This window comes from Schistocerca americana, chromosome X (assembly GCF_021461395.2).
Source record: "Schistocerca americana isolate TAMUIC-IGC-003095 chromosome X, iqSchAmer2.1, whole genome shotgun sequence".
NCBI classification, from domain to species: Eukaryota; Metazoa; Arthropoda; class Insecta; order Orthoptera; family Acrididae; genus Schistocerca; species Schistocerca americana.
Window position 1 is genome coordinate 255,570,518 of NC_060130.1, and position 27,000 is coordinate 255,597,517.

Here is a 27,000-nt window from a genome sequence, read left to right on the forward strand (position 1 = left end):
GCATCTGAGTGCATCAGAGCAAAGTCAAGATACTGGGCTATTAATCTGCCCAGAAATAAAGTTGGGCAAAGTAATAATAATATTGATTAAAAATCTCCAAAAGACTGTTCTGATTTAAAAATCTAAAAACTATAGATAATTTATTTTGTTGAAAGAGGGAGTAGTTTTCATGCTAATGCACAAAAGTACCTGTCTGAAAAACTGCTGGTTGTGCTTCAATAAAAATACTTGCCATAAAAGAATGTGTTTTAAAGTTTCTATGTAAATTTTCTTCTCTAGCTTTCACTGGGCATAAAATTAAGATATCTTGAGAAAGATGAAGTACTTTAATAATACAGTTTTAAGCAATAATATTTGATTTCCCCTAACTCTACTCAATATTTTTATAATAAGTAAGGTATTATTTTTAAGTATGCCAAACATACAAATTATTTCAAAATTAATTCACCGACTTAAAATTCCTTGACATCAGCTGTATGAGGTATAGATCTACTACCCAATAGCAACATATGAAAATTTGTGACAGACAGGGACTCGAAACTGGATTTCCCACTTATCACGAGTGGCTACCCATGCGCACTCCCCAGAGTGGCCAACCCAAATCTCCAGTGTCACACTGTCTAACATCCTTACATCTTAGTCCACTAAATTCATTACCTAACACTTGCAGCATTACTTGGGAGAATGAGACAACAAGGAATCAAGACCAATGTTATTTTCATCGTGTGCCCACCTAGGCTTTGAATACTTACCTACATGTCTGAAAAAATAGACAATGTTGACGATCTGCAGCTGTATGAAATATTTCTAAAATTAATTCACTGACTGCAAATTCCTTGGCATCAGCTGTATTAGGTATTCATCTGCTACCCATTTCAGCACAAATTTTCACATCACTATTGAGTGGAAGATCTATACCCATACACTTTACGTCAAGGAATTCACAATTAGTGAATTAATTTCAAATTATTTCTTACAACTTTGAGCCATCAACAATGTTTTTTTCTTTCAGACACGCATGCAAACACACACGCAAATTAATTACTCAGAATTCTTTGGAGAAAAGTTTTATGCATGTTTTCAGCTCTGAGTTGGAGCCAGCCCAGAACATATATACGAGAGGCCATCAAAAAGTAAATTACACATTATTATAGTGGGCCGTGTAACTTAAATTGAATGCCACACTCCACTTCGTAGCAACACAAAACACATGACACCTTTCCACATTCTTACCAAGTTTCCAAAAAACAATGGTCAGAACATTTTACCAGTCGTTTAATTCCTCAATGCCAGAAATCTGCTACTTGCTTATAGACATTGTGTGAATGTCATCATTGGAAATGAAAAACATTAAGCATGTAGTGAAGCTAACACGTATCTCATTAAAGATCTCTCCATAACTGATTATTTAGTAAGAGTAGTTGTCATACAGTGTTGGCAAATGGGACAATGTCAGATAAATATGCTACCTATAGATCATATCTTGGGAGTTAGTTTTTGGTATTATTTAGTAGCTGATCATGAAATGGCTAGAAGATGCTGTATGTAAACTTTCGACTAAAATGGATTTGCAGACTGAGGATGAAGGTGGTGCAACAACAGATCCGTGTTGCAATTCCATCTGCTGTTTATACTTTCCATAAAGCAGATGTCATCCACATCTTAAAAAATGCACTTCTCTGATTCTAGCTCTGCAAGACAGCTAATGTATTCACCAATACTAATGGGAATTTTCAGAACCTATTATTTTTTTCACATTTTCTCCTTCCTTGATTATGCCTTCACTTGACATTCAATAACACAGTTTTATTATTATTTTTTAGAAACAATTACAGAAAAAGCTACAACTGCAGTTAAAAGATGACAAACTGGTGCAAAGTAGAAAAGACGAACCAGTGGTCCTTCCGACAGGATTCATACCTGCGTCAGTGTGAAGAGCCTGAAAAATGTTTGTTATTATTGCTATGTCCCATTTCAGTTACAGTAAATTTGGGCTGTCTTGACCACATTTGTATTTATAAAAGTCTTATGAACTTAAGGCTTTCCAAGGATTGCTATTTTGGTATACCAGGGTATTCTTTTTGAGACAGATCAGAATCTGTTACACACTTGTCTGAGCATCTGCCTCATAATCAAAACCCCATTCTTGGTACTGAAAGACATACATAGTTCAGTCAAAATATTTCACTTTTATATCCTTTCATCTTCTGAAGTTTTCCAGTGAACAGTATAAATGACAGCTGTCACTTGTTAATTCTCTTTGTATTCCATCCTGTCAAAGGAGTCTCGTATTGACATCCCAGGTGCAGTCATTATAGAAAGCTGCTGTGTAACCAGCTAATAAACTTCCATTATGATAAAAGTCACAAGAAATAATTATGACTATGTAGTGACTGAATGTACTATTTCAACCACACGGATCATTTTCATAACAACACAATCGTCTCCAAATATGCAAGTACCTCCAATCCATCCTACACTCAAATAACTTTTTTCTAAATTTTAATTTTTAAGCCTGAACTTTCTAACTCTCAGTTGTTTTATTTTCCCCACCTTTTCTCTGTTTCACCTGTCTCACCTCTACATTTCTATTGGTTATTCCAAATCTAGTCTCCGTGTAAGTTTTCTTATTTCAGTCCTGAAACTTATTTTCACATCTCCTGAATTCTGCCTTATTACCATGCCTGACTCTTGAATTTCAATTCTTCATAGTTCATTGGTTCATATATTAAGAGAAATCAGCATCCCTCTGTTGGCTCTATTACTAAGACTGAAGTCTAAAATCTTATACTATCACCAAATATTTGCTGAACTGGCTGAATTGAGTGTACTGTGTGTTTTGTGACTGAAAAGCTCCTGAAAATTATTAGTGAACAACAATACTATTCCACCTGAGAGTGAAGGTGCTTTGGTCAGCTTATCGTGAATCGCCATGTAAGGGTCGCCAAGGGAAGGAAGGACAATACAACTACAGTTATACAATGTAATCTGCACTACCCCTGGTGATTATAAAGTTATGAAGTGGGTGGTCAGTCACACAAGGGGTACATGCTAAGTTCTTCATCTGCTGCATCAGCTTTACTGGAATCTATTCCAATTTCATTTATTGTCAGTTGCCATATCACTGTCACCTTCATGTACTGCATATTCATGTTCACTCTCCAGACCAGCATTGATTATTATCCTCTCTATTGCTTCTTCCATTAACCCATCTCTGTGCCTGTATTCCGTTTCAATCCCTTTTACATGTTTGCAAGCTTTAATTCAGTCATGTTGGGTAATCTTAGATACAGACTCTCTGGTTATTTGTGTCAGCGTAATTCCATTAATTGAAGAAACATTTTTTCCTGCTATTTGTCATTTCCCTGTATTTCAGACTAGCTCTGTAGTGTTCAAATCACAGTCGTAGGGTGGGAGCCGTCTGAGAACAGTATATTGCTCATGCTTTAAAACTGTATCTGCTTTGAAAACAGGCTTTGGCTTATTATAATGCACAATTTCTAAAAGCTCATTTCTTGTTAAGCTCGGTTGAAAACTAATGTTTTTTGTGAATGAGCCATTCAATCATGCGAGTTGTAGTACCGAGAGCTTTATTTGTCTGAACATATTATACAGTGTTAACAACAACAATACTACCAGGTACGATGTTAGAAATCATCAATGTCTCTTTTAACTATTTGTGATAATTATTCCACATCATTGCAACAATCTTGGGATTTAGATTTCCAATAATGAATTTACTGCTCTCTATATGAAATCCATTCCACCTCCAGTGTGGACAACAATAGCTCTTTGGGCCACACTACTGTTAGCCATTGCACTCAGAACTACTTCACACTGCCAGCACTTTTTCATGGTATAATGCGTATACACCCACATTTCGTTTGTGAATACCATTCGTTTATTTATCCCCCTTTCATCATTTCTAATTGCCCTCAAGTATTCCACACTCTTTGCAATAATGTCACAATATTCTATCAGGAGGGTTCTGTTATTTTTATATTTTTGAAGATATATCCCATCTCTCAAAATTTCCGGAAATGTTTCCCTCCTCCCCAGAAAATTTATCCCAGTTTTTCAAAATATAAGCAGCTTTCTTAACATTACAATTTTCGTCTTCTGCTCATAATGCTCCAAAAATTGCATTCTAATTCGTGTTTTATCAAAGTCATCTTGAGAAACTACTTCCTAGAACACCTTTGTTTTGTAGAAGTTTTGACTTTTTCTTCCATTTGTTAAATCTTCAACAACCCGATTCTGCTTTTTTTCTTCCAGGCAAAATTGCACAACTTTTAATATAAGCTCTTTTTCACCTGAATGTGTCGACATTTACGACAACATCCTGTTTTCCACTCCCATGATTATGGACAACACCTCATTGCACTAGTTACAATATTTCATGACTAGGCGCTAAACCATTTCTTAGTATATGCACAACTGACCTGAAAGCATTGCTAGTGTGATGTGTTTTCCTTAGTCATCTCCGTATTTGTTTACTGTAATATTACCGCGTTTCCAATAACAGCCCCTGGAAGCCAAGTGCAATAATATGGTGGTTGGGTAATACACCACATTAAACTCTTTCCAGCGTCGAGTGTGTGTGTGTGTGTGTGTGTGTGTGTGTGTGTGTGTGTGTGTTGGGGAGGGGGGGGGAGTAGGGATTGGGAGGAGAAAGATATTTTAAGCCTTATTCTCTAGATTACCAAACATAATTCATAACAACAACTTTTAAAAGTAATACTGAAGATACTAAAAACATTTAAATGTATTAAAAAATGGTCACAGAGACTTCAACAATCAACTTGCTTGTTTGTATTGACAAATATTACACAGCATCTTATACATGATACATTTATTAAATGTGAGCCAAATTTTTGCACATGGCTTCTGCAGTCAAATATTTTCTATTCTGGATTGCTTATAATATGATCACTTTTCAGATTTAGTAATGTGTGTCATTTCAAAATAATACAAATACTTCATAATACTAATTTCCGACAAAAATACAAAAACAGCATTTATCATACACAAATGGTGCATACAGGTTTTATTCATCTACAAATTTTTGTCTACACAATGCAGCAGTAATATGTTGTCAGTTAACCGGTTGATGTCTTGTCTGCAATCTACTGAAAATTGTTTTTAACAACACAATCAACTCTCCCGTATCAATGGGAGAGAACCATGCTCTAAAGCACTTACAAATGAAAATAAACAACTGAAATATTACTTTGAGCAGGACAAAATGCACTTTTAATTGTTTCTTCTATTTTCTGATACTACCTGTTTCATTTACAAATCTTCTGCACATATTTTTCCTAAGAACTATCTGTACAAAGCCATAGGTACACAACTCCAAGGCATGAGCCTAAATCTTCTTTTAACTGGCTTTTTTTAAGGCACGAAAGTGTAACAAAACACAAACAGATTACACATCAAAATGCACAGCACTCAGTTTCCTAAGAATGATATCGCTACCACCCAAATGCGAACCTCATCACTTCATATTGCTTAGGTTATCTCCAATTCTGGTACAACAAATACTGATGATCAAGAACTCAAGTCAGTGTGTATTCATTTATGGGGTCATATTTACATAGCTAAGAATGTAAACATGTCAATCCAACCATAGAAATATTTGTCGATACAGGCAAACTCTTCCTTTGGCTGATGTGGTGATCTTAAGATCTGCATGGAAGTATACTGAGATTTTCTTACAAAACTAAAGTAAATGAAATTCACAGCTGAACGTAAGTGCATAAATACTGTTTTGAAAAATTAAGTAGCTAAAATATACCAACAGTTCAAAGAGGAGATTAAGCACACTGTCAAAAAATTATCAATGATTTACTGTATAGAAACAGTATCATACAACCCATACAAAACTCTCGTTTTCACTGTATTTTTAGCTCAGATGTAAGAATTTGTACTAACAAACTCTGCACTTTCTGTTACTCAAAGTTAATACTCCCCTATGAAATGCCAAAAAAATTAACACACACAGACACACATACAGTTTCACAAATCACTTTACCACAAAACTAAGCCCAGTACAGAGTCTTATATAACCCCCCATCAATGTTCTATTGTGGCACACTTCACTTTGTTAACAGCACCATTCAATATAGCAAATATTTCAGACACTGTTCAAAACTATTGCTGGTGAATACCACCAGCATCTCCTGCAACACGTTTACGACGTTTATTGAGAAGAGGGTTGTTCGAATTATCTAAATTTTTTATGTGAACCTGGTCATAGTCAACTCTCATAGTTGCTAATGAGCGTGTCATTTCTTCTTGAACTTCTGGCCAGATATCTTCCCCTTCTCGCAGCATTCTACCAGTATGTAAAGGAGTCTGTGGTACTTCTGTATATTGCTGGAAATTAAAAAAAAGTATCACTGGAACAAACTGCGTTAAAACATTTTCCCATAATGGTCACCCTAGATACCCTCTCATCGGAAAGACAAAATGTAATAAATTAGCATTAATAAAAATGAGCATCTTATTAATTGCACAGTATGAACCATTCTTTTTAGATGTAAAGGGAGTCTGTGTGTAAAACCAACATTTTTTAACACATCAATTACAATAAATTCAAACGACAATAGACAATTTACAAGTCATGACAGGATGACAGATTTCACACAAAATTCACAGCAGTAAATCAAAATAAAAAGCATGTGATATTTTGGAAACAGTTATTATACACGGATGGAAAAAAGAATTACAACACCACAGACGAGTTGAGCAAAAGTCGATAGGTATGTTTCATCTGAATGATGATGTCTATTCAAATTTCACAACAGTTACATAAAGAGTGTCGCTAGTAGTGTCATAATGAGGACAAAAATCAAATTTGCTTTAAATACACACTGTAATGATTGTGAGTGTTAGTTACCTTTGAGATTGGCTGCATTGAGTTGATGTCAGTCAAGAATGACTTTTACGGCAACAAAGGCACCATTACTAACGTCTCACTGAGTTTGAATGAAGTCTTGTAATAGGGTTATGAGAAGCTGGATGTTCCTTCCATGATACTGCAGAAAGACATGGCAGGAATGTAGCCACTGCATGTGATTGCTGGCAGTGGTGGCCACAAGACTGTATGGTCACTAGAAGACCAGGCACAAGACAGTCATGTACTACCAAGAGCAAACACCGTCATGTTCAGTGTATGGCTCTGACGCATCATACTGCAACTGCAGCAGCAATCTGAGCGGCAGTTGAAACCACAGTGACACAACAAACTGTTATAAATTGGTTACTTCAAGGATAGCTCCGAGTCAGATGTTCTACAGCATGCATTCCACTGATCCCAAGCCACCACCATCTGCAACTCTAGTGGTGTCAAGCGAGGGCTCATTGGCAGGCAGGGTAAAGGTCTGTTGTGTTTTCTGATAAATGCTGGCCTGTCTCAGTGCTAGTGATGGCACTGTGTTGGTTGGGAGAAGGCCTACTGAGAGCTTGCAACCATCTCGTCTGTGTGCTAGGCACACTCAACTTATACCTGGAGTTATGGTCCGAAGTGCAATTTCATGTGGCAACAGGAGCACCCTCGTGGCTATCTCACGCACCCTATCTGCAAATCTGTAAGTAAATCTAACGATTTGCCTGTTGAGCTGCTATTCATGAACAGCATACATGTTCTACAGAAATAACATGTTGCCTTGTCCTGCTTGACCACCAGATCAGTCTCCAATCAAGCACATATGGGACATTGGACAACAGCTCCAGTGTCATCCACAAATGGCATTAATCGTCCCTGTATTAACTGACCAAGTGCAACAGGCACGGAACTTCAGCTCACAAACTGACATCCAGCATCTGTACAAAACAATGTGTGCATGTTTGCATGCTTGCATTCAACATTCTGGTAGTTCCACCAGTTATTAATGTACCAGCATTTCACATTTGCAATGGCTTATCTCGCACTTACATTAATCTGGGATCTTGCAATGTTACCCACACAAATGTATTCCCTAAATTTCATTACTCTACATTAATGACTTTATGATGCTCCATTTTTTCCTGTCAGTGTTCTTGTTAAAAAAAGACAGCTCACCATGTTTTGTTCACAATGTAAAGTGGCAAAACAACCACTAACTTTGACATAATACATTTTAAGATGACAGTGAAGACCATTAAAAAAGCTACTAAAAACTCAAATAATAGAAGAAATTTCATCAAAATGCAGTACAACTAATTACTCAACGGTTAAGTCAATTGTGATAGATCAGCATAATGTGCAACCAGTGGACCGGATAGATGATCCATTAGAGCACCAAAATATCAAACATGCCACACTATCATGAAACACATATGGGAATAGGAAATTCTGCATTGAGAGCAATGATAATTGATTATTCAACACAAAACTCAGTAAAAAAGGTGACAATATTATAAATGTATCTAGCAATCAAATAAGATCTGTGAACATGGCACAAATTATCCCAGGATGATGGAACACAAACCACCAAAATTTGGTCCAGAGAAACACTAATCACATTATAAGCCCAAATAACTGTTAACAACCAGTGGGAGATATATCAATGCCACACATTTTCACTGTGGTTTCTATCCAATGTCAGCATGAAAAAAATTCAAGCAAGGGCAACCAAATGGCAAAACCCTAAGCTTGGTCAAGACAAACGTTGGACGGTATTAACTCATAAATCACTCCCATCCAGAAACAGAAGATACAGAATTTTACCATGCACACAGGCATACAAGTCTGGATGTAAATCTTGAGGCAATATTTTGTTTGGAACTGAAAAATCACTATCAATCAAAAAGGACAAGAAATAATGACTTTAAAATCACTCTTGCCTAAGACAAGCTAACTGAAGTAAATGATCAAAAATGCTAACACTGTCCAGAACAAAGTGTGCACTGAAATGTTAATGAAACACAAAGCTGGGGTAAAAAATGGGAAAGAAGCAAATTACAAATATCTACATACTGAAACAGAAAGCAGGATTAGAAAACACACAGAAAAATGGTGGGATAATCAAAATTTTTCCTTCTATTTTTCAATATCTCCATCCTGAACACTTCCATAAATAGATTCTGTAAAAGTGGATGCAGTGTGAAAACATCCAGGCAAGGTACTGTTTTTGGTCTTATGTGAAGGATTTTGTTGCTTGATCAAAATTTTTTATCTCCAGCTGAAGTTATGCATGAAAAACAAAATCTTATTAAAGAAACCCATATACCTGTTGTTGCTGTCTTTATTTATATGTATTGTATTACCCCTTCAATTTTATTAAGTTTACTTTTTTGAGCAGCTTTATAAACACAACAACAGCAGATAATACTGCCTTACGCACACACTGACAAACATCAATCATTACGCAATGAAAGCATCATATTAATTCCCAGAGGGCAATATATGTATCCTATTACTAAGTCATCTGTTTTATCTCAGGGCAGAATGTAATTGATTGAACTCAATGACACAAAAAACCTAAGCAGGGAGGGGGGAATTTGTTTGATTTTGTTAATTCATGCTGGAGAAGAGAGATTTACTTTATGAAAGGTGAACTAAAAATGTCTTCTATTGCTAAATGTAAGAGGTAAGAAAAATTTATTGCCAAACATTTGCACCCATCACCATTTGCTGCTGTTGATAGCATTCTCATAATTAATTCTTCAATTAAATGCACAGTACTGCTTTATCTGATATGTCAACTATATCAGCTATTTCATACGATTTTAACTACTGATCATCAAATACTTTATTGCACCTTTCCTCGACTTTTCATCTCTGCTTGCATTTTTGGGAATCCTTCACACGGTCAAGAGAAGTACAGCTATATCTGAATTCTGTCACTCATCTATTCTTTTCCTGAAATTCATCCCACATCTTCATAGGGTTGGGATGCTAATTTTTGGATCTGGCAATGTTGGTGGTAAAGAATGATTAGATGCCCTTCCTGTCATAACACCTCCCCCCCCCCCCCCCCCCCTCCCTCCAACCACTCCTAGAACAGCATTTGTTTGCATCTAGAGTGGAAGTTTGCAAGCATTTTTCAAATGTTTGTGAATCATATAACTAAGGCAGGGCATGGGACCAGCCCAGTATTCACCTAGGCAGATGTGGGGAAACTACCTAAAAACCACATTTAGTATAGCACACACATCAGTTCTCATCGTTAATCTGCCATGTCGATTCCATCTGGGGCCAGAGCACCTCCTGGAAGCGTATGCTAATTTGTGCAGCCATCCGATTGGGTCTCATCATTCATCTGTTAACTGTTTAAATTGGAGCAGCCAATACCTTACAAACCTTCACCGACTTTTGATCTCCCCCCCCTTTCCCATTTGCTATAAACCATCCGAAACAAAGAATTTCACAGCGGCATGGTATTAATGTCTATCCACTCAAACAAAACAGAGCCACAGAAATACTTTCAGCTGCTTTGCTGTAAAAGCAAAACTATTTCACAGATAAAATTGAGACTTGACTAACGATACTGTGCAGCCTATACTAGCAAAATGAAAACAAAATTTAATCATTATCAATGCCGTTATTTTTCTGGGCCAAGAACTTCTCATCTTTCCAGCATACTGAAACATACAGACTTTTTGTACTTCAAATTTATATTGTTTATCAGCAAAATGGATTATAAAGCAGGGTAGTTATCACATAGGTCAGTGAAGTAACAGTTTTCTTTGTCTTCAGAACCTGCCTCTCCCACGAAAATTACACCACTGATCACAAAATTTGTATCATCCACCTGCTCCAAAATGTACTAATGCAAAACGTACATTAACTTTTTTAAATGTAGCTCAGAATAGTCTTCACCTATTAGTCTTAAATGAGTAACTGGAGGTGAAAGTTATAGAATTTTGATCACTTGACATAACAATCTTTAGGGCTCATACTAAAAATATAGAAATAAAAGTGCTCTGAGAGGCAAATATAAGGTTAAAAATGTTATACATAGTAAACCATAAACCGAAAAAAAGCCATACAATTAAAGAGTGTATTTGGTCAGTTCTTAAACTAACAATAAAATAAGGAAAAAGGAGCGTGTACTGAGACATCAAGTGTAACATCTTAACACCACATTAAATATAAAAATTTTGTGGAAATTACAAACAAATCTTCAGAAAGCTACTGCAATAATATCAATACGCATTTAGACCAGGCCTGGCTTGCAAGCACTTCCCCATCCAACTCTATTCACACAACCTAGTCACAGCCTCACTCCAGCCTATGGTTTGATTGTTTATCAGAAATCAAAGTGTGTTTGTACAATAGTTTCTTGAAAACATAGGGTCTCTTAACATTTAGTCACAGTCAGACTTCACAGAGGCATCGCTGTTTTGTTGGTCTGCTTCTCAGTGATTTATTCAGATTTACTCCCCTTAATATTGGGCTATCAGTTAGGTTATCAGGTCTTTATTGTGGCTATTTTTCTATTGAGGTTCTTGAGAATGTCAAGAAGGAAGAATACTGAAAACTGTGTTTTCTATGAGGAGTGGGAGATTATGTACTTTTTGTACATAATTCCTATAAAAAATCCCAATGTTTAATACATAAAAAATGCTTGCGTAAAACCAAAGGCAGTAACTGTGCTTATTTCTCTTCATTCCATGAGGCGACTTACAAGTATCAATCTCACTACGAACAGTGCGCTTTGTAGACAAGTTAAAAAAGAAATCCAATAGTTGCTTGAACAATCGAGTCTTAAAGAAAAAGGCTTTCACTGCGCTGCATGAAGCATGCTTAAAACTTGCAAAAGATCGAAAATGCTTCACTAATGGCATACTTGTGAAAGAATGTGCAACAGAAATGGCAAAATCATTTGCTTACAAAGATGCTCTCTAACAACAGCTTTGTCATATAACACTATAAAAAGCAGAATTCTTGATGTGAGCTAGAGCATATAAAATTAAGCTTATCAATTTAATTGGAAACTCAATTATTCTTTGTGTCTGTGCACAAGAGAACTTATCAAAAAGATCTCAGTCAACTACTAATTTTTATTCACATAGTAACGGATAACTTTTCTGTAAATGAGGAGTTACTTGCCTAAGTTCAACTGTTTAGAACAACAGGTTTGGATATTTTTAATGAAATTAAAAGAGTGTTGACAAAATTGGTGGTTTAATTGGTTGGTGGTGAAAATGGCTTCACTGACAAATTAAGAAAAATGTTTAAAAAAATTACTTTTCACTGCATTATTTTTTTATGAAAACTGTCAAATGATCTCCACAATAAAAGATGTAAATGAAATGAAATTATGAATATAACACATGGATGAAAGTGATCACCACATCACTGAAAACTTAATTTTTGGAACAAGCTGACATGAAATACAAAAACCTACTTCTTCATTCCAAAATTCGTTTGTTGTGTGTAGAAAACTGCTAAACTTGTTCTTTTTTTTCGCAAAAGAACTTTTCTTTTGAATAAAGAAGGAAAAAATTGGATTCCATGGAATTTTAAAACAAACTGAAAGATTAACTTTATTACGATTTGAATTGACTTTTGCATGGAAAGGATGCACTGTGATATTTTGTAGCTGTTAATGGATTACGTTATAAACTTAAGCTGTTTAAACTGCAACCAAACAAGGAAAATTTTTATGTCCCACGTTGCTATGAATTGAACAAGAACACACAGAAGCAAAATTTTCAAGATTAACTTCCATTATTGATGAAGCCTCCAATGAGTTTCATACTTGTTTTTAATATATTAAATCTTTGGAACTAGATATCACTTTCTTTAATAATCTAATGACAATTAGCAACTTACTGAAGTGTTACAAGTAATCTTCATGAACAACGCTGCAGTTTACAAAAGACCTGTTCATGCTATACAAAACAGATGGCAATGCTTCAATTTTTGAAGTCATGCCATAACATCGGTATCCAAAACTCGCAGAATTTGCACTTAAAATCCTTTTTCAGGTCATCATATCTGGGAAAGTACATTTTCTTCAATGAAGTACTCAGCATAATGCAGTGGCCCATGAGTTGTTTGTACATCAACTTCGTTTGGCTTCAATGCAAATTGAAATCGATATTGCAGAACTTGTACCAGAACCATGTTATGTAAATATTTGAATATCCCTTTATGTGCATACAGAAGTTTGAGACAAATAATGAAATAAAAATAGAAGTTTATGTCTTACAACATTTATCACAGGAATGAAATTTTAACAACAAAATGTTTGAAATAAAATAGTATTACATAAAATATTTTGAGGGTTTCAGCTTTTTAGTATTACTAAAATGTGGGTGCCACTGATTTTAAAAAGTTTCTGGAAGGTGATTCACATTTGTTACATATGTCACTTCATGTATTACAACAAATCACTAAATACTATAAATTTATGTCCACCACAGCTTTTTTTTCTGTCTGTACATGAAGGCTAATCTCAGGAAGCACTACAGGTACTTTATATAGTTTTCACTAATAGGCTGACTGATTCATGAGGAAGGTTTGTGTATATACAGTAAAAACCTGAATTAACAAATCCACTTTTACGGAAATTCTGTGTGTTTTGGCATGCAAATACAAACAGCTAAAAGTTCAGCAAAACCTGATGATCATATTCAAAAACAAGAAGGTGTTCTTAAAAGCCAAAGCTGGACCCATAAGGAAAATATTCTTTTAAAATGGTGGCAGCATTCCTATAAGTAGAAATATACTGCAAGAGGAGGCTCGTGAAATCATTTTGAAGATCAGTGTTGAAAATTTCAGTACAGTTGATTGCACCATTTTTTAAAAAAAAATGTCAATCTGTGTGTAGAAAGTGTGAACTACTGGAAAAACATTACATTGCCATAATTGATACAGGGTACTGAGTCCAAAGATATTTTGAAATCAGATGAAACTAGCATCTTTCGTAATTTACTTCCTCTAAAAATGTATTCCATTAAGGGACATAAATGCCATGGAGGTGAAAGCAGTCAATAAAGAATGACTGCACTGTTGTGTGTAAATAGTGATGGAAAACAAAAGCAATGCGCAGATGATGTCAGATTTCTCAAGTGTTTAGGTGACAAGGTGGCTGCAGTAGTGAGGAATACAGTATTTATTATTGACCAATGTTCTGTCTTCCTAAGGAAACATCATTACTGAGAAATTTAAATGTTGTGTTCCTTCCTACAAACTGCAACATATGGACATAGACATAATACATTCTGTTAAACTCAAATATGGGATTGCAGTTATGCAGAAGTCAATTCCAACCCTTGAGAGGCAAGAAGTGATGTGACTCAAGATTCTACAGGCTATGCTCATGTTTGTTGCTGCCTGAAACTGTGTATACAAGAGACTGTTTTGAACTGTTTCACAGAGGTTATTGGGGTACATCAGTTGCTGCTGAAGACAACACTGTTTCAGAAGAAGGAAGCAGTAGACATTCCTGAAAATGTGACATTCCAGGACAGCATCTTGTGGTGGTGATGATGATGATGATGATGATGATGATGATGATGATGATGCACTGGGTCTGGAGATATGCAGACACACAGACTAACAGACACTGGACATTTGCAGGGAACAACCAGTTCAAAGGAGGATTTACCTGCTCCAGAGTTATGGGTACTCTGACCCTCTCCCACCTTTCGGGCCCCAGACACTGTTCTAAAACTGCTACAAAAAATTACACGATGTTGTTTAATGTGAAAAGGGCTAATTGTTCAAATAACAGTCCACAAACAAGAGGAAAGTATTGTTTGGCTCCAGAATATGCTTGAAATAGCAATATATGGATGCATGAAAGTATGGTACTACAAATTTAAAACAAAACTAACTCCTAGCTCTTCACATTTAATTTTTTTTTAATATTGTTTAAACACAAAATTCTTAGGTAGTATAAGTGTATGCAATAATGGTTACATTTAACACTTCGGAATGTGTTTAATAAATGATAATCTGGGACACTGATTTCACATTAAAAATTAAAACTGTTTTAGCTTCTCAAATTAAATCATAACAGTATTCCACAATGCAGCTACAGAAAACTGCATCCACTTCGAACAGTATATCGTATTTATACAAGAACTGTACGTCATTCTCACGATATTAGGAAAAATGATTGAGGAATCTGGCCATTTAGCTGTAGCAATATTTAGTTACCTGCTGATCAAAATCTGAATCTGTATATATTTCAAAAATTTTATTCCAATTTTTTTATATCTGCAAATTATTCTACATTGGCACTGATCTTCATTGCATATGAAAGAACAATCACACAACACAAAATAAATATTCCTTTACTTTTCTTAAATTTACTAAAAACATTATTACGTAACAGACAAAACTGTGTCACAGGTTTTCAAGGTGACTTGCATTGCCATTGTTTGCTGATATTACAACACCAAACATCACTCAAATGTCCTTCCTGTTGCCACAAATTTCAGTTACTCCTAACCTTTTTTCAATTTCCTCTCCAATTACCACGTTTCCCCTCTCTATTCCATCCCATGACATTTTTAATTCTTCATAAGCCACATTAATAAAATAGCAAGAAATGCTAAACTGTTCAGTATCTTGTCTTCTTGAAATCATGTGGCTAAATGAAAATGGTGACGCAAATACTGATAGTACAATGGTGGCTTCAATATACTGGACCGATAATACAGTACTGTTAACCCAAGGACGTGCTAAAAAGTAATGCCTCTGAATTTTTGATGTGAAAACTCAATGTTTTTACATAAAACAAATCTTGTTAACAATCTACAGCTTTTTCTTCATGTCTACATATTTATTTCTCAATACAGAAACCCTTGCAATGAACGCATTTCTCCCAACGAGAGACCTGTTTTTGGTACAGTCACTGTAGAATGTCTGACTTTGTTGACGAAGCCACAACCTCAAATCTGATTGCACCACATCATCACTATCAAAGTGAAGTCCTCAAGTTTTAGAAACAGCTGAAAATGAAGTGGTGCTGAGGCAGGACAATATGGAGGATGTTCAACAACAATGGACCCATAGCATTGAATTGCTGAATATTTCACATTGTTCATGTGTGGTCTGCCATTGTCATGCTGATGGAGAGGGTGCGCCACACGTGGACAATCTCATCGAATTCAAAACTAGATTACAGCACGCTGTTTCTCACACATTAACATAGTTATGCCACAATTCAGAGTCCTCTAGTAGCAGAGGGCTGCAAATACGTACACATGAATAAAGATGTGGAATGTTCATAATGTTTGTTTTATTTGAAAATCTTTAAGAGTTTTCAAATAAAAAATTCACAGCCATTACTTTTTAGCAAGCCCTCATAAAGTGTTGAGAAAGATGCCAACACACTGACTTAAAAGTGAGGATTAGCGGACATCACCGGCCTTGTCTCAAGTGACTGGTGACCAAACTACCTGGCAAAGGTGGTGTCCACAAATCTCCAGCAGACCCTACTGTCTATATATCTCCGTGTCCACATTTCTTTAGTATCCATTGCACCATGTTTTGCAACTACTGTGCATGGAGCCGATAGCATAATGAACCACTTTTCCTCTTTTAATGTAGATGAATCACTTCTAATTAATATCAATCAATTGGAGCAACAACTTCTGTCAACACAAGATGCTACAAGGACAAAACAATTCTTCTTGATTTAAAAAAACAAAGTATTAAAGGAAGTGTTTTGCGCAAAGTGTGATAATATGTATATGTGTTTCTGTACTTAAATTTATAGCATAGGATTTTGATAAGTTCACAATTAAATAGCACTTACATCACCTAAACAACTTTTAATTATGTTTCTGGGTTACTCCCATTTACAGAAAGCCCCTGTTTACAGAAAACCTCTGTTTAAGGAAAACATATTTTAGTCCCCAGCGATTCATTAATGGTGGGTTTCACTGTAGTTTATAAATATTTTGTGTAAACTGGCTGACCTATGATGAAATCAAGTCCCCTATCACTCTTTCTATCAGTATGTGCTCAGGAACTACTGTAAAGCTTTTGATACTAACACATCAGCTCATTCACAAGAATGGTTTTTGCAAGTAATTAATTACCACTATATCAGACAAGTCATTCAGCCTGTGATACTTAATGCTACCTGTATGAAGCTGGAGTGGATAGCCAGTAATTATTATGCGTGATAAATGATTTTATACATAAACTACAATTTTACTGCCAGTTTACTTACAACAAATCTCTCAATTATATTCAATAAATAAGTTCTTTACCTGTGTCAAGCTGCAAAGATGGTGGCAACTAAAATAGATCACTCTCTCTCTCTGTAGTGAGTTGGATAAGATTTTAATCAGGTGTATTGAAAGTAAACAACACACTACACTATTATAGTTATTGTATATTTTCACTTCTTATGAGCAGTACTTATTTGTTGTACTATTTGAAGTGGTATTATATAACAAATAAATAACACTTCACAAAAATATCTTAAAGTCAGCATTACTCACACTTCAGTATTGTATGAGTGGCAACCTTAATTAAAGTGATAGAGCAAACCCCTCATAACATGTTGCGCAGACAATAAACAATAATAATGACTGAATCAATATTCCTATGTGATTTACTTCAGAAATTCTCGAACTTTATATAACGAATATATAATGATACTCACAGCAATCCATTTATTCTGCATCACTTGATCTATCGTAAGGCGGTGGGTCGGTTCGATACACAGCATACCACGGATAAGATCTTTTGCGTCTTGTGAAACATTCTGCCACTCAGGGTTTGGAAAATCATACTGCCCTGTTCGTATACGTTTTTTCATACCTGGTGATATTGCCAGGCCATGGTTACTGTAAAAGGGTGGGAAACCACATAACCTGAAAAGAGAATGCCATCAAATCAGAATTCGGAGAAATGCTAACTTCGAAAGGGAACAAATCAAATATGTGTACTTACAGAATATACATTATAACACCCAATGACCAGATGTCACAGCTCTTGTCATACTTTTCTGGTCCAAGTACCTCAGGTGCTGGAATAAAATTTGAAATAAATCATTTTCTACGACATTAGATTTTGAGACTATTTAAATTACATATACATGGTGTTTAAAACAGATATTCCATATTTTTAGAGATGGTAGAATGGACAGAGAAGAAAAAACGTCCCATAAACATGGGCTCTAAAATGCATACTTTAAGACATATGAGCACTTATTCATCTTTGCTACTATTAAACATCTCTTCTACTGCATGTTTTTTGCTGTTACAAATGACATACAAAATGTACTAAGCAAATGAAAGCACATTCCTCATATGCCCACGGATAAAACATGCAGTTAATATCTTTTAATGTTGTTACTGTACACTATATTCACAGTTCTGGCTAACTGCAGTGCATACATTAGTTCTAATGGAACCAGTGTATATTTTGATAACTTTGTGCATTCTGGATATTTTACAGCATACAGGACACAAGCCGTACAGTAGCTACCATTTGTCAGGCCATAACAGAAGGTCATGACTGCCATTTCCTTTGTGCAATAACAGCACTCCATTACGCTGTTGAATGGAAAGATAAAATTAAAAGTAAAAGCATTACACAAACTTATCAAAATGCAAACTGTTCCATTAGCATTAATGTATACGCTGCATTTACCCAGAACTGTGGACACAGTTTACAGTGACATCATGAAGAGATGTTAACTGCATGCTGTATCCATGGACAATAGCAGAGGAATGTGTCCTCATTTGTTTACTGCATACAGTTTCACAGTAGTAAAGATGAATAAGTGCTCCTAGCTCTTAGGGGTATGCATTTTAGAGCCCATGTTTAATGGACATTTTTGCATTGTTTTGCTCCATGCTACTACCTCTCAAAATACAGAATACTTTTTTTAACACCTTCTATATTGGATGAAAGCCATTATTTGAATAAATCATTAGTCTGCTAGTTAACATCAATGAAAAGTAATATCAAGCAGGAACATACAACTAGGCTCTGAACACATTCTATTGTACAAAACTTACACTATGTTCATTAAGACTGAAAAGATATATAATCTAGACCAACAAGAACAGGCCCGTGTACCCACTGAAATCTAAAATAAAATTGGAAAATTATGAATAATTACCTTAGAAGACATTATGAATAAACATTTTTATATATACTTTGCAATGACCAGGAGAAGAATATACGAAATATGAGACCCGAGTTTCTCTCAGCATATGCAGTGTTCCGATATATGCAGTGTTCAAATAACGTACGGGGATACAGCTGGGTGATGTCGGCAAGCATCAATATTTTGACAGGAGCACACACTGCCATTTTCAAAGCAAAACTTGAAAATACTTTGCAAATGGCAGGGTGTGCTCCTGACATAATATCAGCAGTTGTCAACAATGTCATCCAGCTGCATTCCCTTAAGTTATTTGAACATACATGAAATATTTTGGGCAGTTATATCATTCATATTCATTTACATATATAATGCTTTCAAATTGTTTAAACCACGTGTGTTCAACCCACAGGCTGCATGCAGCCCAAAGCAAGTACCAATGTGGCCCAAAAAGTGGGCATCTATCCCACAATCTGTAAAAAAATTCTGTTAACGTAAAGTTATGATAAACTGAACAAGTATATTACGTGCAGCCCAAAAATACTTGTCTTCTTCCAATGTGGCCCAAGTAAGCTAAAATTCTGGACATCCCTGGTTTAAACAAAACCACACTAATAATGATTATTCAATTAAAAATGTTAATGACGTTCTCTGGCTCAGAAACAAACTATTGAAAAAGTAAGGTCATTTATCAATTGGTGTGGAGATGGAAGACAATGTCTTGATACATTACTTTAAGAAGGTGCCAACAATGTAAAGAAGAGAATTAGTCACTATACGGGGCAGTATGTTAATGACAAGTGAGCACTATCAACCTAATTCACAATTTCCAAAGAAACCATTAGAAAAACCATACCCACTAAGGCCCATTTTAAATTACTTGTCTTACTAGTTCTGTATAAGCAGTAGGCATAAAAGTTTCAATCATCACCTTGAAAACAAAATTATGTGATTAATGTTTTATTTGTTTGCATGTACATGCCTACAGTCAAGCCCATTGATAAAATGGAGTACCGTGCATTAACTCATTTTCTGCATTTGAAAGAGAACAATGGAGCACCAATCCATACTGTGAAAGCAACAATGCACCACCATATGACACAGTGGTTAGGTGGTGCAGACGCTTCCACTGTCATCAAACAAGTTTGAATGACGAAGAACGACAGACCATCTCTCTGTGAAGAAATGAGAATTGCAAGAGAAGTGGGTACACTGGTTTCCAAAGAAGGGTGATAGTGAAAACAGTGAAAAATCAGTCATGGGTCAATTTTCAACATTTTGAATATAACAAAGATTGACACCTGCCAATTTCCGCGAATGTACATACCCATTCAAAAAGCCCATCAAATGGAGGCAGCAGCAGGTATGTTATAGCTGGGTCACGCTAATTCAGATTACTTCCTAATCACCATGGAAATGGGCAGGGTGTATTAAGATGACCCTGAGACAAAGGAACAAAGAAAGCAGTGGCAATGTGAAAGCTACCTTCACGTGATGACCTTTAAGAAGGTTGGCAAGTCTGTGAAAGACATTTCCTAAAGGAAGGGTGCCCTCAAAAAACAACTCAGCATTTTCAGATCATCTTAAGAGAACCAAGCATAATCAGCATCCTCCACTATGGCCCCAGAGGAAAAAAGCAATCACTTTAGGAGAAATTAGGGATTTCCAAGTTCGTGAGATGGTCTGGAGGACACAGTCTCATTGAGTAGTTGATTACAACAAACCAATTTTTTTCGTGATATTGTGTTATCCATCTTCTTTCCAAAACAAAATCTTCCTGCTGACCCCCTTTTCCTTATACTATTTCCTTATTAAAATCAATTCCTCCTCCCCCCTTTCCTTTCAATGCTTATTGCACCTTTCTTTCCATTCTTCCTTGGTCAAAATTTTCCTCTAACAGCACAACACGTTTCCCTTTCGTTTATTATAACATTACCATCCCTCTTGCATGAGCCTCACACGTCACACTATGTCCACTTTTATAACCCCCCTCCCCCCCCCCCCCCCCCCATTTATCCGATTCTTTCATATTAATACATAATTCATTTAGCCTCCTCCCCTTTTTCCTCCTCCTGCCCGCCGCCCCTCCTCCATCTTCCAAATTCCCCTTAACGTCAATTATATTCCCACAGTTCCAGCACTGCCACCTGACTGGCCCTCAGTTCACTGCAGTTCTCATTCTGTGACCTCGCAGCACCACATCTGTATTTACAGTCAACGAGGGCACTGCAGTTCCACCTCAGTTTGATGGTTATAGATGCATATTTAACACTATACCGGCTCTTCCTTCTGCTATGGTGAGTTTTAATTACATGACAACTCTTTCTCATTACTATTATATTTTATTCATCCCCCCCCCCCCCCCAATTCCATCTCGTTATGCTTAATGTTTTCACTATTTATCTATTTACCTCTTTTTCAGTTTCCCTTGCAGTTCATGACAAGCACGTTTTCCACTGTTTCACAAGACAACCGGCCCTTATACTTAACACTTTCAGTGTTCAATCAAGTAAGTTTTTGAAGCTTTTTTCTTTAATTTACTCACTTTTTAGTTTTAGATCTGCTGCTTGCTACATTCCTGTGTCTGTGTTGTAATTATTTTCTTAATGTTCCAGTCTGATAATGCACTAACCACTTGAAATGTGTAATTGGAATTTATAAAGCAGTTACATAATTACAACATAGACTGTTCAGTGATTTGAACTTTATTTTGTGCTTATTCAGTGGGACTTTTTGATTTGTATCTTGTGAAGCATTCGTCAGTGGAAGTACATTGAAGTTATTTTATTCATCTTCCGATTTTATTTTCTCATGACTAAGGAAAGTTTGGCCTTAACAATCAATTTGTAGCATGCTAAAGAAATTTCAATATTTGCAGTTATTTAAGGGCTGAAAAAATTAAGTGTTAAAGAATTTAATTCAGTTACAATAACGGAGAAGTCAAAATTTTTCATGTTTTACTATGAATACCGACAGGCAGGGAGGCAGGCAGAACAGAAACCTCAGATGGAGATTGCTCCTACTTATACAAACATCTAATCTGTATTACTAAAATGCTACCCAGAACCCAGTACCAGTTGCAGCATTGGGGCAACAAAAATTATAATTTCAATATTTCACTTAATTATTGAATGCATTTAAAACTTTAAAATGCTGTCATAATCTACTTATTAAGAGTTAGAATCTTACATTGAAAGTTTAACAGAATGTTACAGATATTACTGTTAGAAACAGTGCATTTGTCTTGAGCTGGCATAACTGACGGTGCAGAAACACCCAGATTTCATTCATCCAGTATTTGCAAATGAGAGCACTTAGCAACTTACAATGAACTTTACATATAATTTACAACTGTTACAAAGCATTTTTCCTCACAGGCACCCCACTGCCCCCCACCCCTCCCCCCACAAAACAATGAAAGGGAGAAAGTTTATCGCTTACTACATTTTCGCTGATCATGCAATTAAAATTCTGCATCAGGTACGAAGTTTTAATTTGTTACTTCTTTACTACTAATTCTCTTCTTTGAATAAAGTATCTACATATATCACTAAATATACACTACCCTCCATAAGTTTGGAATCACCTAGTAATTATAAACAGTGGAAAGGAAAAACAGTATAAAAATGCATTTTGGTGTTTTCCAAATGTTTATTAAGCTCAAATAATACACAGGAAGATGCAACAATTAAATTTTTGATTCCTCAAAATAGTCACCGTTTGCTTTCATCACTGACTTGCACACACTCAGCATGTGCTGCATCAGTTTTGGCAAGGTTTCAGTTGGAATTAATCGCCATTCTTGCTACCGGACTTCCAACAATTGTGACCCACTCATGATTTCCCGTTTTTGGATCCTCCTGTCCAATTCATCCCATAGCAGCTTGATTGGATTACAATAAGGGGATGGGGGCGGCCATTCCATGTTCTTCAATATTTTATTAACCTCTAGAGACTTCACATAGTTCTGACACAAGCGAGACGTACGAGGGGGAACCCAAAAGAAACCGGATTGTTGTCATAAAAAATTTATTGATGAACCTTTTTACAAAATTACTTCAGTCACCTTCAAATTACTCTCCATTACATGTGCTGCACTAGACAAGTCTCTTTTCCCACTGTTGGAAGCATGTTTGGAGCTCTTCAAGTTTGATATTGTCTAGTGCCCTTTGCGAAGCTGTTTTTACCACCTCCACATCATCATAACGCTCCCCTTTTAGCATTTTTTTCATTCCTGGAAATAGGAAAAAGTCACACGGGGCTAGGTCCGGTGAATATGGAGTGTGGGGAATGACTGACCACCTCTGAGATGCCAAATAGTGGGTCACTCGTAAGGCCGTGTGTGCTGGAGCATTGTCGTGATGCAGAAACCAGTCAGCTGATCGCCAAAGTTCTGGGCGTTTCCTCCTCACATCCTCTCGCATACTCCTTAAAACGTCCAAGTAAAAGTGCTGGTTAACAGTCTGGCCAGGGGTACGAATTCCTGATGCACAATTCCACGAACATCAAAACAGACGATGATCATCGTCTTCACATTTGACCTCACTTCCCTTGCTTTTTTTGGCCTGGGAGAGTCGGCAGTCCTCCACTGGCTTGACGCTTGCTTGGTTTCTGGGTCATACCCGTAACACCAACTCTCATCCCCTGTAATGACTTTGTTCAAGAAGTTTGGATCACATGCAATCTCTGTTTTCAAGTCCTTACACACATTCATGCGGATGGTTTTTTGCTCCTGTGTGAGAAGGTGTGCAACAAATTTAGCAGCAACACGTCTCATGTGCAAATCCTCACTCAAAATCCGCTGGCACGAGCTCCAACTGATTCCTGTCTCTGCTGAAATTTGGTCGATCGTTTGGCGACGATCCTCGTTGATCTTTTGGCAGACTTTTTTAATGTTCTCATTTCGCGATGTTGAAGGGCGTCCAGAACGAGCTTGGTCTTCAACACACATCTCACCAAGTCTAAAGCATCCAAACTACTCGAAAACCTGTGTGCAGCTCATAGCGTTGTCCTGGAAAGCTTCCTGAAGCATCTGGTGTCTCCCCGTTGCAGTTTTTTTAAGCAGGAAACAAAATTTCACACACACTCTGTTCTTTTAAAGTTGCCATAATGACTTCACAGAGGTAATCCGCCAACAGTCAGAGAAACACAATACCACACTTGCACGTTCAGCTCTACACTGACGCTGTCTGCACAGCTGTTTCATGAAGGTCTCTACTAACACCATCTAGCATGAGAACCCTGTACTATGTCTACGAGTGGCAGCGCCCTCGGAGTCCGGTTTCTTTTGGGTCCCCCCTCGTATGTTTCGGGTCGTTGTCTTGCTGCAAGACAAACCCTTTCTCAATCAGACGCAAACCAGATGTCTTAGCGTGTGACTGGAGAATGGCATGATAATCCTTTTGGTTCATTTTTCCATCTATTTCACCAAATCTCCGACTTTATTCCCTCCAAAGGATCCCCATACCATCACAGAGCCCCCTCCATGCTTTACGGTTGGAATTACGCACTGAGGAGATTTAAGTGTTCATGAGGTAAACGGCCTACAAATTGACTGTGTTTACTTCCAAATATTTCGAACTTGGATTAATCAGTGAATAAGACTCTTTCCCAATCCTCCGATGTCCAATGTTGGTGTGCCTTAGCCCACTGAAGCCTGTTCTTCTTGTTAACAGGGCACAACAGTTGTTTCCTTGTTGCTACATAACCTTGGAGGTTGTTGTCTGCCAGGCGTCGTCTCACTGTTGACTCACTCACCGGTGTATCCCTCATTGCGTTTAGTTCTGCAGTCAATGCTCGGGCAGTTTTTAATCTGTTACATTTACTGGTCACTACCAAACACTTTTCCTGGCTTTATGATATTTTCCTGTGGGATACTGAGTGAGGACAATCTCCATAGGAGTCTGTTTCTCAATGCCGGTGTATAGTTTTGATCACTCCGCTGATGGAAATCATCAGTTTCTTTGCTATTTGTTGGACACTATTGCCTTTTTGGTACAAAGTGATTATCATTACCTGTGATTCATAAGGAATCTGGCACTTTGGGGCCATTTTCAATTACTTTTGCAGTGTGTTATACCTTTATGCAAATGCAACTACAAGTGAACAGAAATGTAAACAACGTACCTCTACATAGCCATGCAGTCTACTTGTGCCACCTGGCATGTTTAGTAGAACTGCTTGGACAGATAACGTCAGTTTACATAAAACGGAGCACTACTAGTATGTTCCAATATGTATGTATATGTACAATAATTAAGTGTACAATACTGTACGCGTCATTATTAACCATTATTTGAGCTTGTTATTCTGTATTCTAACCAATAACTCACATAGATCACTTTCATCTTCCTCCATTGTAATACACAGCATGGTGTTTCCAAACTTATGTAGGGCAGTGTACCTGCACATTTATTTCATTGTATGACACACAGCTCAGGAGCTATGACATTGTAAACAGTGAGATGTATGGAAAACTAGTTTTTGGCTACAAATTGGGCGGAAATTCCCACACTACATTCATTCCGTGTTTCATAATGAGAACACAGACTTCCAACAAACCTGAAGTATAATTTCAAACATTTCCTAAATGTTTTCTTGATTACATGCTCAAAGGCAAATATTTAACAGTTAACTCATTTGTAAGGTAATCATATATTTGAAGCTGTTTTATACATGGGAATTTGATTCTTAAAGGAATTGTGGGTTTATTGATATTGAAGAATATACAAACATTACAAACATAAGAAATTTCTGGAACCTTCCAGAAATGATAAATGCTAAATAACAAATAATTGCTGGTACACAGGTTTGAACTGATAACCCACAGGACCCTAGCCAGGGATGCAAACATGCAGCACAGCTCTAGTGTTGCACCATCTTCTGGATAAAAAGTGAACCATTGGTTCAGAAGTTTTCATGAAGCTCACTACAGCACACGGATCTAGATCTTGTCAGTTGTCAACTGTATGGCAGCACTGGCAAATCATTGAGTTATGGTATCGTTTTCAGATCCTCTTCATTATGCGAAGGACTGAAGGTAGCCTCTCCCATCAAAGCTGCACAATTGTTGAGTGGCTCTTCAGTTTCCATCATCGATCCTTGCCTAAAGACTGTAATAAGGCTTCATACAGATTACACTGACAACATCTCTGCACATTTGTCTTCCTGATGAAGGACCATAATCCTCGACTTAGTAAATGACATCAGATAAGTGAAGAATGATAGTCCCACTTCCTGTACACGAGTAAAAATCCATACCAAGTCTCCCCGGCACCACAAATTAAAGAGCTTTTTTTGTATGAAGTATATAAATATCAATTTTATAACTTCAGAAGCCTTTTTCTTGTTTCAATATAACATTTATTTCTGTTACTGATGCAGTTTGCGTTTTATATCAAAGACCTCATCAGTGGGTTTCTTTTGTAATAACCCAGTTTTGTTTTTTACTTATAGAGTCGAAATTGTTCACACCATAATTTTTACATGAATACAATGTTTCTTACAGTTGCTAATCTGTCTCACCAAAACCTGTTTTCCCCCTCATATGGTCATAGGCTGGAGGGCACACTTCCATTGTACTCAAGTGTTTCACATCATTTAGGGAGTGAAAAAGTATGAAAATTATAAAACCAGAATATCTCAACATGAATATGTGCTGAGTTGTTGTTATGAAAGCCAAAACATGTCACATGTAAATAAATATAACATTGGAAATCAAGAGATAAACACTGTTCTAATAAAAATAAAAATATCCTTTTCCTTATACCTGTAGCCTTTGAGTTCTGGAAATATGACATTTATGATAAGCACTAATGTTTTTAAAATCAACTGGAGGAAATACATGACCTGAAAGAACTCTGTCTTGAGCAAATCCAATTTGCTTCTATTTTCACCCATGCAGGTTTCAGTGATATTTCACAATCATCAGTAGATTCTCTTTATTTTTCTGCTAAACACCATGTAAAATGTTACAGGAGAATAG

The 27,000-nt window shown here is 36.5% G+C and overlaps 1 protein-coding gene across 1 annotated transcript in view; it reads right to left on the reverse strand.

The window, feature by feature from the left end:
- Positions 1 to 4,789: 4,789 nt before the first annotated feature.
- Positions 4,790 to 27,000, reverse strand: part of LOC124555693 (MAP kinase-activated protein kinase 2) — a 103,670-nt gene continuing 81,459 nt past the window's right edge. Inside the window, exons 6-8 of the mRNA XM_047129696.1 lie at positions 17,855 to 17,930; positions 17,565 to 17,775; positions 4,790 to 6,378 (exon numbers count right to left, since the gene is read on the reverse strand). Of these exons, the coding sequence (XP_046985652.1) occupies positions 6,154 to 6,378; positions 17,565 to 17,775; positions 17,855 to 17,930 (512 nt within the window). The 3' untranslated portion in view covers positions 4,790 to 6,153. The remainder of the gene's footprint in view (positions 6,379 to 17,564; positions 17,776 to 17,854; positions 17,931 to 27,000) is intronic.